The 20,298-nt window shown below is 51.3% G+C and overlaps 1 protein-coding gene across 3 annotated transcripts in view; it reads right to left on the bottom strand.

The window, feature by feature from the left end:
- Positions 1-14,670, bottom strand: part of LOC146302681 (teneurin-2-like) — a 118,135-nt gene extending 103,465 nt beyond the window's left edge. For 2 of the 3 annotated variants that reach the window (XM_084695985.1, XM_084695992.1), the window contains exons 1-2: positions 14,445-14,670; positions 7,416-7,727 (exon numbers count right to left, since the gene is read on the bottom strand). In XM_084695985.1, coding sequence (XP_084552111.1) covers positions 7,416-7,727; positions 14,445-14,670 — 538 coding nt within the window. Of the gene's footprint in view, positions 1-4,790; positions 4,796-7,415; positions 7,728-9,011; positions 9,057-14,444 lie in introns of all 3 variants that reach the window. The other variant, XM_084695974.1, reaches the window with a different exon arrangement.
- Between the last annotated feature and the right edge of the window lie 5,628 nt (positions 14,671-20,298).

The raw sequence follows: 20,298 nt of genomic DNA, 5'->3' as shown, positions 1-20,298 counted from the left end.
TCTGTTCATCTGAACATGAACATTGGTAGAAAAGGGAGAGGAGCCAGTGGAAGATGACCACCCCATAAAACATCAAGCATTCTTATGTGTGTGAGTGTGTGTGGGTGTATTTTGGAATAAAGTAAGTGTATGCCAGTGTGTGCACGTCTGTAAGTGTAAATGTGTGTGTGTGTGTGTGAATACATTGAGTTGAAAGATTGTTTTACCCCACATGAAGTTGTGACAAAATTTAAATTATTCATGGTTCTACCATCCTTCCTTTGCTCTTGGTTTTGAAGAGAACAAACAGACGTAGACACAGTCTCTCATGTCACACACGGCAGTGTATGTTGCATCATTTCCAAAGTCTGCGCTTTGATCGTGCAAGAAGAATCAAAGAATCCTGTTGTAGCACGCACGCACACATATACAAAATATTAAATAAACACACACTAACACAGGCACAGACACAGAGAGCCAGAAGGAGAGAGAGAGAGAGAGAGACATAGATACACACACAAACAGAGAGATAGAGAAACCGAGAGAGAGAGAGAGAGAGAGACCTGTAGAGACTAGAGCAAACTTACTGGTGATACCACCAAAGCGGTCATCCTCCTCCTCATCCTCGTCATCCTCTAGGTAGGCTGGGAGAGAGGGGACGATGGAGGGAGAGAAAAGGACAGAAAAGGACATAAAGAAACAGATGAGCGTGCAGTGGAGGTGAAGAATAAAGCAAATGGGAAAAGGAAAGAAAATGGACCTCTGGCTAAACTTAACCCTCCCTCCCTCCCTGTCCCCCTCCCTCCTTTCCTGTCCCCCTCCCTCCATCCTTTCCTGTCCCCCTCTCTAATCCCCTCATGTGGATCTTGCTGTCTTCATTAGTGGTAAAATAGAGCCCATTAAACAACCACAGGACGTTCCAACTCCACACACACAGAAATGATAAGTCATTACTGCGACTCTCTCCCTTCCGCTCTCCGTCTGTGTCACTCGGCCTCTCTCTACCATAGTCGCACACATACTGAAATGAGAAGTCATTAATGCATCTCTTTCACTCTCTCAGTCTGTCTGTCTGTCTGTCTCTCGCTTAGTCTCTCACACACACATAAATGGTAAGTCATAAGTCATTACTGCCTCTCTCTCTCTTTCATAGTCTCACAGACACACACATGATGCACGCGCAAGCACGCACACACACACACACACACACACACCAACACGCACACACACCCAGACCCCTGGCTAAGCTGTAGAAGGATGATAAGGCAGTAGAGTTTGGTAAATTCTCCATTAGCACTGTCTTAGTCTGTGGTTCAGTTCCAGACACTGTCATACTTCAGCTGCGTTGCCCTGGGAGACGGGACAGACCTAGACCTCACTGGACCTCACGGAGAGAGAACCCAGCAGACACGTGCACACTCACATAAACACACACGTTGATTTTATATCCTAAGAGGGCTTGACCATTCACCCCCATTCAAAATGGTGTCATCGCTAACCACTAACTCCTATCCATAACCTTATGCCTTAATGGAATAGTAATGTTAACACTAAATCTAATACTAAACCCCCCGGAAAAAAAGATTTTAAGTTATGGGGCCCAGAAGAAAGGCCCCACAAAGTCATGTTTGTCAAGTTTCACTATACTTTTGCAGATATTTGATCTCCATCGAGATGAAACGTTTCAGCAGCATTACCCAGAGGTACAGCCTTGTATGACAGGGAACCTGAGTTAAATTCCCTCTGGGATCCCAGTCATATCGGTCTATTGAGCTTCTATTCAATCTGCCTCCTCCTACAGGAGTTAATCACCATGGGTTCCAGACAGCACGGCCAGACAGTACCCTGGGTTGATGTGTAAGTGGCCAAACAGTGGCACACACACACAGACACACAGACAGTGTTTCCGTGCCCAAGATCATTGTGTACAGTTCACAAAAAGGGAACGTCGTGACGTCGCGTCGGACAATCATCTCTGTGTCCACTAGCCTTTCTATCCTTTCTCTCTTCCTCTCCATCTCTTTGCCCCCCCCCCCCCCCCCCTACTCCCCCCCCCCCCCCCCCCTACCCCCCTACCCCCCCACCCTCCCCGCCTTCCATTTCCATGTATGAATCAGCATCAACCTCTCTGATCGATATCCCGCCATTTTATTACAGAGAGCCGGGGCTTCTTCCTCCCTCCGAGCCAACATTAGATTTATTCCTACAATGGATTTATTGAGTCAGAGAAACAGAATAAGAATGTGTTCATGATCAGACAAATCTGTGTGTGTGTGTGTGTGTGTGTGTGTGAGGAACGAGAGAGAGAGTGTGTGTATCAGTACACCCAAACAAACACTGCTTCTAAACAGGGGGCTGCTTTCCAACTTCACTTTATCTCTGAGAAGCGAGAAGTAACAAGTCCTCTATGAAGCAATTTACACCCCAATAACTGCGTGTGACCAACGCCAGTCAACCTTAGTTGCTTTCTTTAAGAGAAAAGACTCTCTAAACATCAATGAAAAGTCCTTGGCATTTAAGCTGCTGTGAAGTGTAGAAAAAGCAATGTTAGCAAACACACACACACACACACACACACTTTAGTGTAAGTAGCTATATGGCTGTCAGTGTTGTTCTAACACACCATTCATCATAGGATACTAATTTTGTTAGACCACTGTAGAGGCCTTCACACCCTGCGTCGCAGTCTACTAACTCAATCATGCAGCAATACCTTCAGCCTTTCTGACACACGCGCACACACACACACGCGCAGATACACACACAGGCCACTTTGTCAGTTATAAACTCGAACGAAAGGCAATGCTGAGATAGCCTTGTTGTTTGGAATGGGTTAGAAGTCACATAATGAAGCTGTAACTCAGTGAGATCTCCAGCTTTGTACTGGGAGGGTTAGTGTGTGTGTGAGTGTGTGTGTGTGTGTGTGTGTGTGCGCGGTTTGGTGAGAGACAGGCGGAAAAGGAGAGATACAGAGGGAGAGACAGGGAGGCAGAGCAAGAGGGAGGGAGTGACAGAGAGAGAGAGAGAGAGAGAGAGAGAGAGAGAGAGAGAGAGAGAGAGAGAGAGACAGCCAGAGACAGAGACATGCAAAGAAAGACGGAGAGACAGGCAGAGACAGGGAGATATGTCTGCTGTACTGGCAGACAGGGGCGGGGTTAGGAGAAAGGCCAGGCTAAATTTAGCAGCACCTTTTCAGTTCCTAATTAAAAGATTAATACGTCCCGTCACGTCCGTCACATTGGTCCCCGTGATTTATTATCCACGCGCCCAGATAGGAGGAGGGGGAGGGATGGAGGGAGGGATGGGATGGGGGAGGTAGAGAGGGCTGGAGGAGTGGAGGAGAGGAAAGAGGGATAGAGGGATGGATGGAGGGATAGGATGGGGGAGAAAGCGGAGCAGAGGGATGAGGCAGGTGGAGGGGAGGCATAAGAGGAGAACACAGGGAGCATGGAGGGAGAGACTGAATGAGGGAGGTAGAGATGTGTGGGACAGGAGCCCACGCAAGCCCTAAGTTGATGGCAGGAGCCAGGCAGAGAAACAGACAGCAAACCAGGCAGTGCAGGGAGAGATTGTGTAGGTCGGTCTGAAGAAACAGCCAAGATTTTGGCAGGGTTCATCAAGTGTCAAACAGGACTTCAGCATGCAAAACAAAGGCTTTTGTTGAGCTTTAGTTTTGTTAAGTAGAGTTAACAGACGACACACAACTCATACACACGCACACATACACACACTGTGCAGTTGTAAAGCATGGTCTCAACGGCACGTGTAAATCACTGTTGGAGCCTGGGCTCTTATTTCATCGAAGGCATGTTTTAATCATTCTCTCTACTGATCAATGCAGTTTGAATTGGGGTAGCGGGGGCTGCCGGGGGGGGATTTACAAGCTCTCCTTTTCTCCCGCCCGTGTTCCCAGACGGGCCCTTTATGGGGCTGCGCACGACGCCACAGTAAATCTCCTCCCCCCGGTCAGGGCCAATGAAAACAGGCAGTTCTGTTCCACGCTGGTCTGGTTGTGTTGGCTGGATAAACTCTGCTTCTCCTCTGCCAAGTCCAATGTTCTGGGCTCTTCTGTTTTAATAGTCTCCAGAAGCAACAATAAAAAGGGGATTTTATGATTTTATTCAGTGCAGAAATGAAGTTTAACTGTATTCAGGGTTTAAGTAGAACCTTTAAAATGTATCAGGTTAGATCAACGCAAGCACACGCGCACTTGCACACGCTTGCACGCACACACACACACACACACACACACACACACACACACACACACACACACACATGCAAACACATAAACACAGACACACACGATGACACATCAGAGGTAACGCGACTCAATTATATTCCAGCGTTTTGTTTTGCAAGGAAAGGGGATCATGATCATAACAGTGTCTTGTGTGCTCTCAAAAGCTGCTTACATTCTTAGCATGCCAGCTCTATGTGTCAGACAAAGGAGGCCTTGAAGGAGAGAGAGGATGGACAAGAGAAATATGGGGAGGCAGAGAAGAAAAGCGAGAAGGAAAGTAAGAAAGCGAGCAAGTGATTAAGAGAGACAGAGAGAGAGGGAGAGAGAGAGAGAGAGAGAGAGAGAGAGAGAGAGAGAGAGAGAGAGAGAGAGAGAGAGAAAGAGAGAGAGAGAGAGAGAGAGAGAGAGAGAGAGAGAGAGAGAGAGAGAGAGAGAGAGAGAGAGAGAGGGAGAGAGAGAGGGAGAGAGAGAGGGAGAGAGAGAGAGAGAGAGAGAGAGAGAGAGGGAGAGAGAGAGGGAGAGAGAGAGGGAGAGAGAGAGATAGAGGATGAATGATAATCCTGAACACATACACTGCTGAGCTCCCTTGCTCAAGGTGAGGGGCTGAAACAGGCATCCGTTTACCCAACGCCAAAGACCAATCCTCTGCCCAGCCACACACACACACACACACACACACACACCTGACTCACCAGTGTGGGTTTGGGGTTTATGTAGCTCTCTGTCCAGCATTATTAGTAGTAATAAACACACAGATGTGATACAGATTCATTTGCAAATTAAGAATCCTGATCATCTCTGAGTCATGAATTACTCTGTCACTGAAAACAGGTTTGTTTACTATTACAATAAGTAAAGTATTTATCAACACACACACACACACACACACACACTCCCAGCACACGCGCACAAAACACACAATAAAACAGACACTTTGACACCTGCCAATCAAACAGGCAAGTGTCACTGTAATGAGAGCGACAACAATCGAACGATGGAAGAGACAGCCTCTACAAACCAAGCAGAAGAATGGAGGAGGGAGAGGAGGAGGGAGAGGAGGAGGGAGAGGAGGAGGGAGAGGAGGAGGGAGAGGAAGAGGAAGAGAGACTTGAAAGTCTTGTTAGAGGCAATGAGAGAGGTGTGGAAGACTTGTGTTTTGGCACGTTGCCGTTGTTTGTTAGCGTGTGTTCTTGATGCTGTTCTTCTGTCTGTCTGCTGTGTCAGTCACACACTATTAATAGGCCTCCCTCCGAGGCGCACACAGACGCACACGCACTCACACGTGCACACGCGTACAGACACGCATCCATGCGGCATTCATGCACACCAGTTGACTGGAGTGTGTTACACTGTCAGAGGGTAGTGGATCAGTAGGACTGAGATCTGCTCTGCTGTGATAGGTTACTGGATCAGTAGGACTGAGATCTGCTCTGCTGTGATAGGTTACTGGATCAGTAGGACTGAGATCTGCTCTGTTGTGATAGGTTACTGGATCAGTAGGACTGAGATCTGCTCTGCTGTGATAGGTTACTGGATCAGTAGGACTGAGATCTGCTCTGCTGTGATAGGTTACTGGATCAGTAGGACTGAGATCTGCTCTGCTGTGATAGGTTAGTGGATCAGTAGGACTGAGGTCTGCTCTGCTGTGATAGGTTACTGGATCAGTAGGACTGAGATCTGCTCTGCTGTGATAGGTTACTGGATCAGTAGGACTGAGGTCTGCTCTGCTGTGATAGGTTACTGGATCAGTAGGAGAGAGATCTCCAGGTGTTGCTGATCTCCTGAACAAGCTTCTCATGTTCATAAATACCTCACAGATGAAGGGCCCCTGACAGACGCCAGACAGACGGTAAGCCAAACAGACAATAAACAAGACAAACAGGCAGACAGGCAGACAGACAGGCAGACAGGCAGGTATCTACGCTAGCTGCTATCTGTGCGTGGGAGATTAGCTTGGTAATTAACCACAAAGCAATTATCGAGCGTCTGGATGAAGAAGACACAGGCGGAAGGTGTTCTTCGACGTGTTTAATAGGTGTTGAGTAGTTTGATCAGTCGTCAGAGGCTGCCGTTGCCGCCGCTTCCTCCGACGCCAGCGTCTCACGGCTGCCACGGCGCCCGCCATGGCCTATGATACGGCGGCGGTGAGAATTCAATTAATGAGCCTGTGTTTTTTTCTACCAATCCCCCTCCTCGTTAACCTCCATTGGCGCCTCCGGAAAAAGCGTCTTTGCGCCGGAGCGAGATTAACACGGAAACAGGAAGATCGAAATCAAACAAAAGTTGCCGAGAGAAGTAGCTCTCTTTCCCCTACCCCCCCCTTCCCCGCCCCCCACACACACACTCCCAAGGTGAGTCTACATCGCTTTGGTGCTTCACAGACACACAGAAAGAGAGGGAGGCGTGCCGACTTTCAGTCGGAGCCAACAGTTGATCATTTTGGTTCAGCAAGTCTGCTCTGAGGCTCCCAGGTGTCACTCTTACGCCCTGGCTCCTAGCCACCAGGCCCACTGGCTGTCACATGTCCTACTGAACCTGTGAGCTCCATGAACACTGTGGAGTTTCAACGTGTCGGAGGAGAGGCAAGTTGAGGGAAAGGTGTAGTTTGTGTACACACGGATGTGTTAACACTGTGACTGGATTAACAGTGTCTAATGCAGTCTGAGGTCAAATCCACAGCACACAGGCACCGCACACACATTAGTAATGTATATGCACGTGGGTTTGGTTACCAAACATCTGTAGTTTGTCTGTGGATGTAGATGAGTTCACTTACGCTCTAACACACACACACACATGCGCCCTTTCACACGCTCCATCTTGCATCTCAGCTTTTCGTTCCCCCTCATCACCTCGTTGATCTGCATTCTCTTGCTCTTTTCACCTTCACTCGCGCTCAAGTGTCTCCTAGTGCCTCTCAGCACTCTGTTCCCCTCCCTCTTCCCTCCTCCATCCCCTCCCTCCTCCACTCAGGCTCACTCATGAGCACCTCCATCCACACAATTTTTCCCTCCCTCCCTCCCTCCCTCCCTCCCTCCCTCCCTCCCTCCCTCCCTCCCTCCCTCCCTCCCTCCCTCCCTCCCTCCCTCCCTCCCTCCCTCCCTCCCTCCCTCCCTCCCTCCCTCCCTCCCTCCCTCCCTCCCTCCCTCCCTCCCTCCCTCCCTCCCTCCCTCCCTCCCTCCCTCTCTCCTACCTGACTCGTCGTCTGACTTGTGGTCATTGTCTGAGTCCGTGAGCGTGAGGGCGGAGTTCTCCCGGCTGGACACGCCCGAGCTGCGCCGGGACTTGACCCCGCCTCCTGGCCCCGCCCACAGCTGGATGGCCCTCTCAGGGGACAGCGGGCCCTCGGGGTCCGAGTCGGCGTCGGAGGTGGCGCTGAGCGAGAAGCCCCTGTGGAGCAGTGCCAGGTCGGGGCAGTAGGGCGAGGCGGGGTGGGGGGGCGCCGCGGGGTGGGGGGGCGCGGCCGGCTCGCACACCCCCAGTTCAGCCAGAGTGAAGTTACCCCCTGCCAGGAAGAGAGAGGTGTCACACTGCACAGTGGGTGCAGGAGGAGAGTCGGCGGGTGTACACACACATACACACATGTGCCAACAGATATACACACACACACAAGCGCTCACACAAACCTGTGGACAATTGACAAGACACTAGTCCAAAACCCACTACGCAGGATCCTCATAATCATCACTATCACCAAGGCAGACTGAGGACTGTACAGTAGTTTTGCTGCAGTAAGCTAGGGCCCCGTCCCAACCCTACCCACCCCCCCAACCCACCCCCCCCCCCCTAAAAAAACACAACTTTCAAAGACTAAACTAAGTTGTCACGTTTAAAATAAATATATAAAATTATCCTAATTAAAGCGCATCAAAAGAGATCAATAAACACTGCTGCAGCCCAATTAAATCCAAGCTGAGGAAAAACCAATTAGGGAAAAAGGCATGCACAACCAATTTATTCTCTATACTAATTAAAAGAGTATTGTGGATGCAATCGCTCACAATCAGCTGTTGGAGTAAAAAAAAAAAATGTACAAAAAAAAAAACAAAGATGAACAAATCAAAGCCAATGTGTCTCAGTGTATCAGTGGCTGAGGAAGAAACAGCAGAGGAAGGTTGGGGGGGATTTATGAATCAATGTGTTGGAAATCAAACAGATGTGCGTCCGGGGTCAGCCAGACTCATCACAGCGCGGGGATGCAATCAGAGGCAGAATTAGGCCCAGAACAAGTTCCGGTTGAAAACGATATGCTGGATCTTCACGGCATCTCCTCCACTTCCTCCTCTTTCTCCTCCTCCTCCTCCTCCTTCAGCAGCCCCCTCCGGATGGAGTGTCAGGGGTGTGGGGTGTGGGGTACCAGGTTGCTAAAGGGATGAGTGCTGGGGTGTCTCTCTAGACTCCTACAGGGATGAGTACTGGGGTGTCTCTCTAGACTCCTACAGGGATGAGGACTGGGGTGTCTCTCTAGACTCCTACAGGGATGAGGACTGGGGTGTCTCTCTAGACTCCTACAGGGATGAGGACTGGGGTGTCTCTCTAGACTCCTACAGGGATGAGGACTGGGGTGTCTCTCTAGACTCCTACAGGGATGAGTACTGGGGTGTCTCTCTTGACTCCTACAGGGATGAGGACTGGGGTGTCTCTCTAGACTCCTACAGGGATGAGGACTGGGGTGTCTCTCTTGACTCCTACAGGGATGAGGACTGGGGTGTCTCTCTAGACTCCTACAGGGATGAGGACTGGGGTGTCTCTCTAGGGGTCTTACTGGGTCTCTACCTTCTCGAGTTACCTGAGACAAAGTAGTGCAGGAACACAGGTGACAGATCCACGTAGGCTGAGAGGGCAGAGCAGACAGGTCAGCATCAGCACTCCTCTACATCAGGTGCTTTCAGCACTCACACTCTTTACTACACCACAAAACAACCAGACACCCACAGTGTGTGTTGTGGAACTGTGTGTGTGTGTCTGTGCGTGCACATGTCATATCGGAACCGTTCTGGTCCTGGTGTTCCAGCCCTCGCTCTGGGCATGTGTGCCCCAGAAGGCAGACGTATCCTAGGCCTGTCCCTCATCGCGCCCGGGCCATGATTCACACCAACGCAGATGGATGTCTGAGAGGCTGTGTAAAGGCCCACAGATCTATCAGATATTCATCCACCAGCCAGAGGACATTACAGCACTGTATTATGATGGATGTGGGTGATTTACCAGTTCTGCATATTGTAATGAGACCCCTCCTCCCTGCCCTCCATCGTTCCCTCCTCCTTCCATCCTTCCTTTCTGTGTGTGTGCGTGTGTGTGTGTGTGTGTGCATGTCTAGCCAGCTGTATGGGATTGTGCTTTCAGACGAACGTAGGCCGATCTAATGCGCTTCAATGACTGCTCTCCAGTAATATAGAAAAGCCAGATACAGGAAGGGAGAGCCAGATGAAGAGAGATTGAGCGAGAGAAGGACAAAAACAAAGAGAGAACATAAAAAATAGCCAGCGAGCAAATGAAGGAGACGGAGTGCGTGAGAGAACGAGAACAAGAGACGGAAAGAGAGCAAAGAGAGAGAGAGAGAGAGAGAGAGATAGAGAGAGAGAGCGGGCAGCAGAAAGGACCTGTAGATGGAGAAAAAAAAAGAGAGACTAAGACAAAGAGAGAGAAAGAGAGCGATCGATAGATGGAGACGGGGAGAAAGAGACGGCGGGCCGCACTTGATAAATACAGTGGGAGGTCACGGAGTTCGGACTCGCGACGTGAGGTAAAGAGATCGGCACGGAGAGACCTGTCGTTAAAAAGCCATTTGAGCTTGTTAGCGGAAGTAAGTCTGCAAGCTGAATGGCTGCATTCACTATGCCATTCATCTGACATGATGTAGACTAAGCTGACCGCAGCCTCAGGCAGCCATAATTAGGGATCTATTTGAGGGGTCCTAAAGACCTCAGTCCTGTACACCCTCCTGTGAAACCATTTCACGCTTTCTGGGGGACACCAGTCCAAAACAAGTTCTGATTGGCCATACTGAGTTGAATCAGGGAATTGATTGGCTGCTTAGTGGGAACCAGCGAGAGCACGCCGGCAAACTGTGAACAGTTGGTCATTTTGAAATTACACAAAATAGGAGAAATTACTGATAATGCTCCGGTCTCTCTCTGTATCTCCTCGCACATTCTTTGAGAGAGAGAGAAAGAAAGAAAGGAAAATTGCAGATTTTTTCTGTAATTAGGGTAATTAAATACACACTAGATTGCGGGTTAGGTGTTCCAAGATGCCGCCTTCCACCCGCATTCAGATATGGAGACACACACGCCTCACCTAAACACACACACACACACACACACACACACACACACAGACAAGAGATGCCAAGCATGTAGCATCCCTCCTCATCCAGTAGAATAGAATAGAGACTCTAGAAACACAGTTTAGTGTCCACCACTAAGACGTGCTGCTCTTCCCTGCTGACATCACTTCCTCTGCGGGGCGGCAGCCATGTTGTGACGAGGACTCTGAACACGTCAGCCAACCTCAGGAGGTCTGGTGTTAATTATGAAAGTCCAGCTTAAACATCCGTACATACACACACACACACACACACACTCCCACCACACACACACAGGACGCCATCCCAGGATGCATAGCACATCATTAGGAGCACTATTAGCACCAGAGAATCGAGCCAACAGCCAAACGCAAACAGGGGCGTCACGGTCAAACACTCCCCCCTGCCCCTGCCCTCCTCGCTCTCAGTTCCCCCCTCGCCACAGGATCCCTTCACACCTCTCAATGAGGGGGACGGAAATAGCCGCGACACCACACCGCCCCCCCCCCCCCCCGCACACACACACACACACACCTCTCTCCGCCTCGGCCCCCAGGGGACAGCCATGCAGGTGGGACAACGGCACGACCCAGCTCCAGGTCGGGTGCGTGGCCTCGTGTGTGTGTGTGTGGGGGGGGGGTGTGTCTGTGACGCCGTTCAATATGTATACGCGTGGAGGGAGGGGGGAACCTGCCTCACGCCTTGCTCCTCGCCGGCCACGGAGGCACGCGCGGGTGTTGTGACGGAGACAACGAGGCGCAAGCTGACGGGGAGAATCAGCGGGCGCGGTCGTTAAGCAGCTCGTCTTGGCCCACGAGGTCATTGGGGCAACTGGTGTGCAACGCTGGTCGTCTGGGTGACATGACACAGTGCGTGGGGTCGTTGATGAGCCGTACGTTTCTCTTGTTCCTTTTGGTTTGGCTTATTTGGTTATGTTTGGATGTGTGTCTTGTGGGTCGCGGTGATGGGATGGTTATGGATTGGAGCAACATGTCCTGCTTGTAATGTTTTCCAAATCTGCAACCTTTGAGAAACCCTTTCACCCTCTCTCCCCTCCATTTTCCCCGTCAATCTCTCCTTCTCTGTCCTCTCTTTCTCAGTCTCTCATACTCACTCTATCACGCACCTCATACACAAACACACGCAGGGACACGCAACTGTTCCAGGGTTTAATTACCGTGGGGCAGAAAAGTAGCTGTGCTGTATAAAAATACACTTGATAAGTGTGACATTTACAAGCTGCCTCATTCATCATCAGCTGCCACAGCAGGGCCAAAAAGGTCACAGCATAGTAAACACACTTCATCTCTGATCCACGCTGTTTACAGGAAGCACACAGAGTGCACACCCTTTTCTACATATTTCTGGATGTGTGTGTGTGTGTGTGTCTGCGTGTTTGAGTGACCATCGGAGTGAATGCATACGTGGCCTTCAAAGTGTGTGTCCCTCCCTCCCTCCCTCCCTCCCTCCCTCCCTCCCTCCCTCCCTCCCTCCCTCCCTCCCTCCCTCCCTCCCTCCCTCCCTCCCTCCCTCCCTCCCTCCCTCCCTCCCTCCCTCCCTCCCTCCCTCCCTCCCTCCCTCCCTCCCTCCCTCCCTTCCTCCCTTCCTCCCTGTGGCTGCAGACTGGGCTGTGGTGCACTGAACCAGATGTAACAGGGAGTTAAGCTCACACACCAGTGGCTCTCTGAAAGCATCCCCAGTCTCTTTCCTCTGCCGGGGAGGGAGGGTTCGAGGAGAGAGGAGGAAACAGCAGGGGGGGAGACAAAGAAGGTTGAATGTAACCTTATCGAATTGAATACAATTTAAATTAAATTTGAGAGAGAGAGAGAGAGAGAGAGAGAGAGAGAGAGAAAGAGAGAGAGAGAGAGAGAGAGAGAGAGAGAGAGAGAGAGAGAGAGAGAGAGAGAGAGAGAAAGAGAAAAAGAAAGAAAGATGGCTGGAGTCATGTAACACAGGCCGCCTCTGTGTTCTCCCATGATCCCACAGAGAAAAAACCAGAGAGCGTGTCAGCGTGTGATCAGGGGAAGGGAATGATATTGGGCGGAGGAAAGGGGGGGGGGGTAGGACCAGGAGAGCCCTGTTCAGACCCTGGTGGTAGCTCCTCCACATTATCAAGCGTCTGCTGTGACGTGAATTGGATTACTTGAACAAGACAAAGCCATATGTCTTGAATATGGTTTTGGCAATGCTTTCGAATCAAGGTGATTAGAAGGCTCGTGTGTCTTAATTGGCTGCGCTTAACCAAGCAGATCCACTAATAAGCACGTCTAATGTGTGCTCAGCAGGGGGTGGACACCAACCCAATAAGACCACACCAGCACACTCTGGAAAAGGGATGGGGGGGAGAGTGGAGAGGTAGAGGGAAGTTGAGGAGAAGAGAGAAGAGGAGACAAGGATAAGGAGGAAAGGAGGAAGAGTAGAGGAGGTGGAGGAGGAGTAGGAGGAAGAGGAAGAGGAAGAGCAGGAGGAGTACGAGGAGGAGAACGAGGAGGAGGAAGGAGGAGGAGGAGGAACAGGGGAAGAAAGAGAGAAGTGTGGCGCAGAGACAGGAAAGCGCCACACTTCCATACACTGCTTACTTTAGAGTCCCCAGGCAGACACGTCCACAAAGTTGAAGTGTGTAAGTGTACTTAGACTGTAGGTGTGTGTGTGTGTGTGTATAGTACATGCGAGTGAGTGGGTTGTTCTTTCATTCTCACCTCAGCTTGACTCACACCTACTTGCTTCACACATACAACCTGACACATGCAAGGACCAATCAATATGCATCAGACACACACACAACTGTGAATTAGTCAAAGCCGCCCAAAGTATATCCGACTGAAAGACTTAATTTAACACAGGCGAACAAGTTTCCGATCATTAGAATGTTATTTTCTCTCTAAATGGACAGCAGTATACAGCAGTACAAGGCCCACATTCTAATAGCAAATGTACTAATCATCACTTGTTAATATCGCTAAAGAGGTCAGTAGAAATATCACAACAGCCCTCTAAACATGCAGGTTGATATATAAAGGTACAGTACTTAACTACCCCCCCCCCCTCTCTCTCTCTCTCTGTCACTCTCTCTGTCACTCTCTCTGTATCTCTCTCTCTCTCTCTCTCTCTCTCTCTCTCTCTCACTCTGTATCTCTCTCTGTATCTCTGTGTCTCTCCCTAGCTCTTCCTCCCTGCCTCTTCTCTGTGTGGTGGTGTAATGGCACATATGGTGCCGCAACACTGTTGGTCTCTTGTGGCCACACTTCCCACGATGCATCTGTGTCTGTGGGCTTTCGAGCGAGCTGGTTGGCTGAGGGGGCAGTGGTATCGATCAGTCATTCTGGCCGGTGTAAGGTCAACTCAGCGTAGCAGTGAAGTCAGCTTCAGAGAGGAAAACCCCTCTCTCTCTTTACAGCTCTCCTCTCATCACTCCCCACTCCATCTCCCTTTACCTTCTCTCCTCTCCTCTCATATCCTCCCTCCATCACTCCTGTACATCCTTTTATCCATCCATCCATCCATTCCTGTCTGTCTGTCTGTCTGTCCTTCCGTTGATCTATCTATCCAATGTGAGCTTCTGTCTCTGTGCCCAAGAAGTAGAGCTAACAGCTTAGAGAAGATCAATCACATTGAGTTTGACTCTATTCTCCTGACCAGGGATCAATATACACACACACACAATCAAATACACACACAAACACTCACTCACACACCCAAACACTCTTTAAATACACCCTATCAGAGAGAGGACGATCAGGACCGCCCCTTCAGAGCTGACCTATTGGCCTATCGGATACCCCGCCCGCCAGAGAACATGGGCAGTTGATTATGAGTGGGGGGAGAGTGGGGACAGAGACCTACAATCTCATCCCCCCACCACACACACAAACAATCTCCAGTTGGAGTTCCGGAGGCCCAAGGCCAGACACCCACCTTGCCTGGCGTACTCGTCCGCCTCGTGGTGCACCAGGTCGGTCACGCAGCCTCCGTAGTGCAGCCTCTGCTCGTGGTCGAAGGCCTTGAGGGTCTCGCTGGAGCTGTAGGACTTCTGGGTGGGCACGCGGCACTCGTCTGTGTCCAGCGAGGAGGTGTTGTAGTGGGGCTCCTTGCCGCAGCGGCCCCGGGTCAGGGAGCGGTGGCGGCGGTCCTTCAGGTCCATGGCTGGGATGGAGAGGGGGGAGGGGAGGGGATGAGGAAGGGAGGAGGAGGAGGAGGAGGAGGGAGATGGAGAGGCCTCCCGGGGTTGCCGCAGTCTGTCTCCTCTTCAGTTACCTTCAGGAGGTGCAGAAAGAGAGAGACAGAGAAAGAGAGAGACAAAGAAATGGAGAGACAAAGAGGGGAGCAAGAAGGAGAAAAGGAGAGCGGCGGAAGAAGACGGAGGGAGAGAGAGAGAGAGAGAGAGAGAGAGAGAGAGAGAGAGAGAGAGAGAGAGAGAGAGAGAGAGAGAGAAACAGAGAAAGAGAGAGGTCAGGCACGTCGAGAGTGTACTCGAGTGGGCATCCAGCGACACTTGGACAACATCAGACAGTCTCCCTATTCACGCAGCTGAGAGGCCTCGCCGGCGTGAACACATTTCAACGAGGCGACCGCGCTACTGAACAAACACACGAGGTCAAGTCACAGTGACGAGGACTGACGCGCAGAGCGCTCTGCTCCGGGCGGTCAGACCCTCTGACACTGACCCCTGAGGTCGGTGATAGGAGGAGCGATGAGGACAATCAAAGGAAAGAAAAAGAGATAGAGAGAGAGAGAGGGAGAGAGAGAGAGAGAGAGAGAGAGAGAGAGAGAGAGATAGGGAGAGAGAGAGAGAGAGAGAGAGAGAGAGAGAGAGAGAGAGAGAGAGAGAGAGAGAGAGAGAGAGAGAGAGAGAGAGAGAGGAAAAGATAGACAGAGAGGGACAGGAACAGATAGACAGAGAGAGAGATAGCAACCGGAAGGATGGGAGGAGAGAAATGACTTGAGGGCATTGCCAGTCTCTCTCTCATTATCAGAGTGAGAATGAATCCCGCTCCCTGAGAGAGTGTAAAGGATAATAATCACACAGACACACACACGCACACTCACGCACACGCATTGTATCTAATTTTAACACAAGTAGCCCACCCACACAGATGCAAAACCACACACTTGCGCATCTACATCATAACACAACAAGGCGCCACCAGCACACACACACACACTCACACACAGCACAACCTCAGCCTCCACCACCAGACAGAGCCTACCTAATCTGCCTGCTACAATACCAGCCCCAACTCCCTGGTGCTAAATATTGCTGTCTTCCGGTGGCGGATGCAGATTATGTGTGTCTGTGACTCTAATACAACATGAGCTCCTTCCAGCAGCCTTGGGCAGAGCATGCCACTAGAGACAACAGCAGCCGCCACTGCGACACGGCGCACAGCTGCCTGGTAGCCCTATGGGAAGTAGTTCCGGCTAGCAGTCGCAGGAAATAGTCCCCCTGCCCCCCAGCTGGAGAGCAGCCCAGACTGGCTCCGGAGCAGCCTGGATGACATTAAAGCCTGCGTGTCGTTCCAGCGCGGCGCCGCCACCGGAGGCAGACACCTCGGAACACAGCAGAGAGAACGGTTGAGTTCCGAACCTGCCGGCAAGCGAACAAGGCTTAATTACACAGTGACGAGGCTGGGGGGATGGGGGGCTACTGAGGGAACCGTTAAGTGACCCGTTCAGACACATGGAAGGGGTATGGTTGACGGACGGACGTGCAGGGGGTGCTGGGGGAGTGTCCTGTGATTAAAGGGTCTGGGGCACGGGGGGCGTGGGGAATGGGGATGGGGGGGGGGCGCAGTATTACGTCTCATAAAGAGGTCGTTAGGATGGAGAATCCATCACACAGGCTATTACTGGTGTAATGATAATGTGTTGTTGATGTCAACACAGGAAGGTTGTGTGTGGGGTGTGTGCGGGTTTGTGTGTGGGGGGGCGGAGGGGGTGTTGAGAGTAGGGGCAGATGGGAAGGCTGGTCTCAGGTTGGTACATATAGCGCGAACAGTGGGTGTGTATGTGTGTGTGTGGGTATCAGTGACAAAAAGGACAGAGAAAGAGAGATGACTGAATAAAACAGAGGACCGTGTTCTCTATCCATCACATCCCATCCTCACACATGTCGACCCACCCCCTTCTCCTGCCCCAAGGTCGACCCACCCCCTTCTCCTGCCCCAAGGTCGCCTGTACACACACACCACAACGTCATAGTCACCAAGACGACACCATTTCAATTCATTACGACCCTAATCACTAGATTGAAGTTCTGATTGATGCTGTGGCACATGCGCACACACGCTCACACACAAGCTCACACACACACACACCTGCACGAGATGAAGGGATGGAAGAAAGAGGAGTACTCGGGGACAGGAGAGAGGTGTGTGTGGCCGTGAAGTGACCGTGAAATCCGGACAGAATGAGAAATGGAATAGGAAAATGATAGTGGGGCAAAAAAATATTAATTTCATAAATGACAAAGTTTGTCTCAGATAATGACTTTTTACCCAAGGAGAAACCAGGAGGGGCACTAAGACCCAGTGGTGAAGACACTACAAGTTCAGGCAGGAGGACTCAGTGGGGGTTTCTAACACTTTATCGACAATACAAACACATTGGTCTTGACGTTAATGGTTTTGCTCGCACTGGCTCTCTGTCGATGACCCAACTGAGACATTGTCTCAACGTCCGTGGCAGAGAATCAGGACTGGGTGATGTGACAGAGGTTCTGACTGTCAGAGCATAGAGTCTCCTGCCTGGGCCAGCTCCGCCCGATTCTGGAAGAAACCATCAATGTCCTCACACTAGCTAGATCCCTGTAAGGCAGATATGGACACAAGATGACATCGTCTCACCATGATGAGACGATGGAGCGATAACGACATGGGTATTCTTTACTGCTACAGATCCATGTGTTTAATCCCTGATTCAACACTATTGTGCTATGTGGTGCAAGGCGCCACACGTACACATACACACACATACGTACGCACACGCACATTATTCTCCACACCGCTGGAAGCCACAGATTAAAACAGCAAGGGGCTTCTCATCTGCATATTATCTATTATCTGTGCAACCCATCCATCCGTCTGTCCATGCATCCATTCTCTCACTCCGTTTTCCTTTGTCACTGCATTTGTTTTCACTTAGATTTGGGCTGTGGGGAAATCTGAATGACAAAAGATTTCAAACGAGACCCTATGATAACAAAAGCAGAATTGTGGATAAAAAGCATTTGGCTTTAATTATCTGTTGAGTTCCGTCGCCTGTCGCCCGAATAAAGTTGTTTACCGAGAGAAAAGAGAGACAGAAAGGACAGAATAAAAGACCCACAGAGCCCAGCATCTATTGGGTACGTTTGTTTCCCCTCAACAGAGCAGAGGCCCGTCACATGGTGGAGTCTGCTGAGAGGGGTGGAGCACTCAAGGCCTGCAGCCAAACAGCCTCCCAAGCGAACGCACGTACCACATTTAATAAGGAACAGTCTTTGTCCACATGCACGCACGCACACAGATCCATGCTGTAATGACCTCCCTGGTGTAATCTAACTGAACCCTGAATGTCCTACCACAGGAGCAGAGAGGGGATTAAACAGTGAGAAGCATCACCTCTGTCCGGGGCCAGGGCCCTGGGGGGCCACTCTGTTTGTCTGGGGGAGAGGAGGAGGGGGGGGAGGATGTCTGTCGGTCCTCCTGCCTGCGGAAACACAGCGTCTGAACGTCTGTCTGTGTGGGGGACTCAACAGTGCGCTGTGCTCCTCGTTTTCATAGCGACTTTTTTTTCCCTTGGGAGAGTGCAGGGGGCATACAAAAAGGAGAGGGTGGAGGAAAGGAGGCCAGGGGGGGGGGCTGAGGATGCACACGCAGACACACACACACACACACACCACACCAGACAAACAGACCCGCCTTTGAACTGGTCTGACTGCGAAGCTCTTCTTATAGGCAGCACTCATTAATCATGTCTACTATCTGGGGTGGCACTGGACTCACACACACACAGACACACATACAGACACTTGCACGGACACACACAGACACAATGACACACACACACACACAGGGGGCTGGGTGATGGCTCTCGTTCAGCTGGAAACTGTCGGCCATTTTGCATTCAAGCACAGACCTGAACCAGCAGAGGACAGAAAACACTTCAGAGAAAGAGAGAGAGAGACAGAAAGAGAGAGAGAGAGAGAGAGAGACAGACGGCAACATAAGCACACAGACGAGGACAGGAAAGTTTCTCTCTGACTGAGAAGGAGTCAGCATGAGCTTATCTGCCTCCCGCCTACCTGCCTTTATCAGTATGCTAATGCGGAGCCAGGAGTCTTCCTCCCTCTCCTCCTCCTCTCCCCCTCTTCTCCTCCCTTTCTCCAATCCTCCTCCCCTGTGCCCCTCTCCTCCCTCCCGTCTTCAGCCCTCTCCCCAACCTGCCCTCCTCCTCTCCTCCCTCGCACATCCACCTCTCCTCCTCGTCTGTGTAATCTCTCGTCTCGGAGCAGAGTGCCACCGAGCCTGTGTTTATTAGTCTAATCCCTAAATCCACATTCTGCAAGGCCCACCGACGCCTCGCCGACGCCGAGCAAACCCCTAATCTGACTCAAAACAAAAGGGATTAGAGCCGGCGAGGTCGCTCTCGCTCGCTCCCCTGTCTGTCTGCCGCAGTCGGGGCCATGCTCCCCTCGCAAACTCGCCGGCATGCAGACAAACACGCACGCACGCACACTTCCTGCTTGGCGACGCGGTGCGGGCGGAGCCAAGGTGCGAGGACGCTGGGTAATTAGCATCGGGATCACAGCACAGATAGGAAGCACCAGGGACCAGGTGAGAAAGAGTTCTGAGGAAGAGGGAGGGAGAGCCAGGGAAAAGATGAGAACAATCTTTGAGGGAAAAAGGGAGGGAGGCGGAGGGGGAGGGAGCGAGGGAGGCAGAGGGGGAGGGAGCGACGGTTTGGTGGAGAACCGGGGACAAGATGAGAACGATCCCGGAGAATGAGCGAGGGAGACAAAGAGGGAGGGAGAGACAGAGAGAGGGGACTAAGAGTCTCGAAGAGGAGAAGAGGAGGGAGGAATCTCCAGGTCGAGAGAAAGAGAGGCGAGTGATTACTGCAGGGCAGCTGTCTGACAGGGAAACGCACTGGTGAGGGTCAGGTGGAATACTGAAAGGTAACTGGTCAGCTCAGAATAGAAGGAGCCCTGTTCTGTCTGTGTACGTCCAGACACCTAAAGCTCCAGCTCCAGGTGATGCAAGGGAGGGAGGGAGGGAGGGACGGAGGGAAAGGGGACTCCAGAGAAGAGACGGCTTCATAACCAGGTGCCTCACCCTGACTTTCCTGCCATCTGTCAGGGTGAAATATTCCGATCTGCGGTAAATGCCACCGGGGAAGAGCTGTGACACAGTCTCATTAACACCCCCGCAAAGGTGACACACTCTTGGGTTGGTTTGACGTTTACTGTATACATCAGTGTGTGTGTGTGTGTGTGTGTGGAGGGGGGGGGGGGGTGGAGTAGAGATAAGTGACTTGATGGAGGGTATTGCAGCTTTTTTTACAGCCACTCTCTATCAAAGAAAGTGTAGGGTTTGGTGCGCACACACACACACACACACACACACACAGTCACGCAGACACGCACACACACAGTGTAAATGACAAGTGTGATACGGCCGGACCCAGTGCAGTAGATAAATGCCAGAGGACAGGCTGAAATGTCAGGGACCGAGTCGAGGGAGGAGACAGGGAGGAGATGACCATATAAGGGCACTCCTCCTCCTCGGGAGAG

This window comes from Hypomesus nipponensis, chromosome 1, assembly GCF_054491055.1.
Source record: "Hypomesus nipponensis isolate SF chromosome 1, ASM5449105v1, whole genome shotgun sequence".
Classification (NCBI taxonomy): domain Eukaryota; kingdom Metazoa; phylum Chordata; class Actinopteri; order Osmeriformes; family Osmeridae; genus Hypomesus; species Hypomesus nipponensis.
This window is presented reverse-complemented; position numbering and strand designations above follow the sequence as displayed.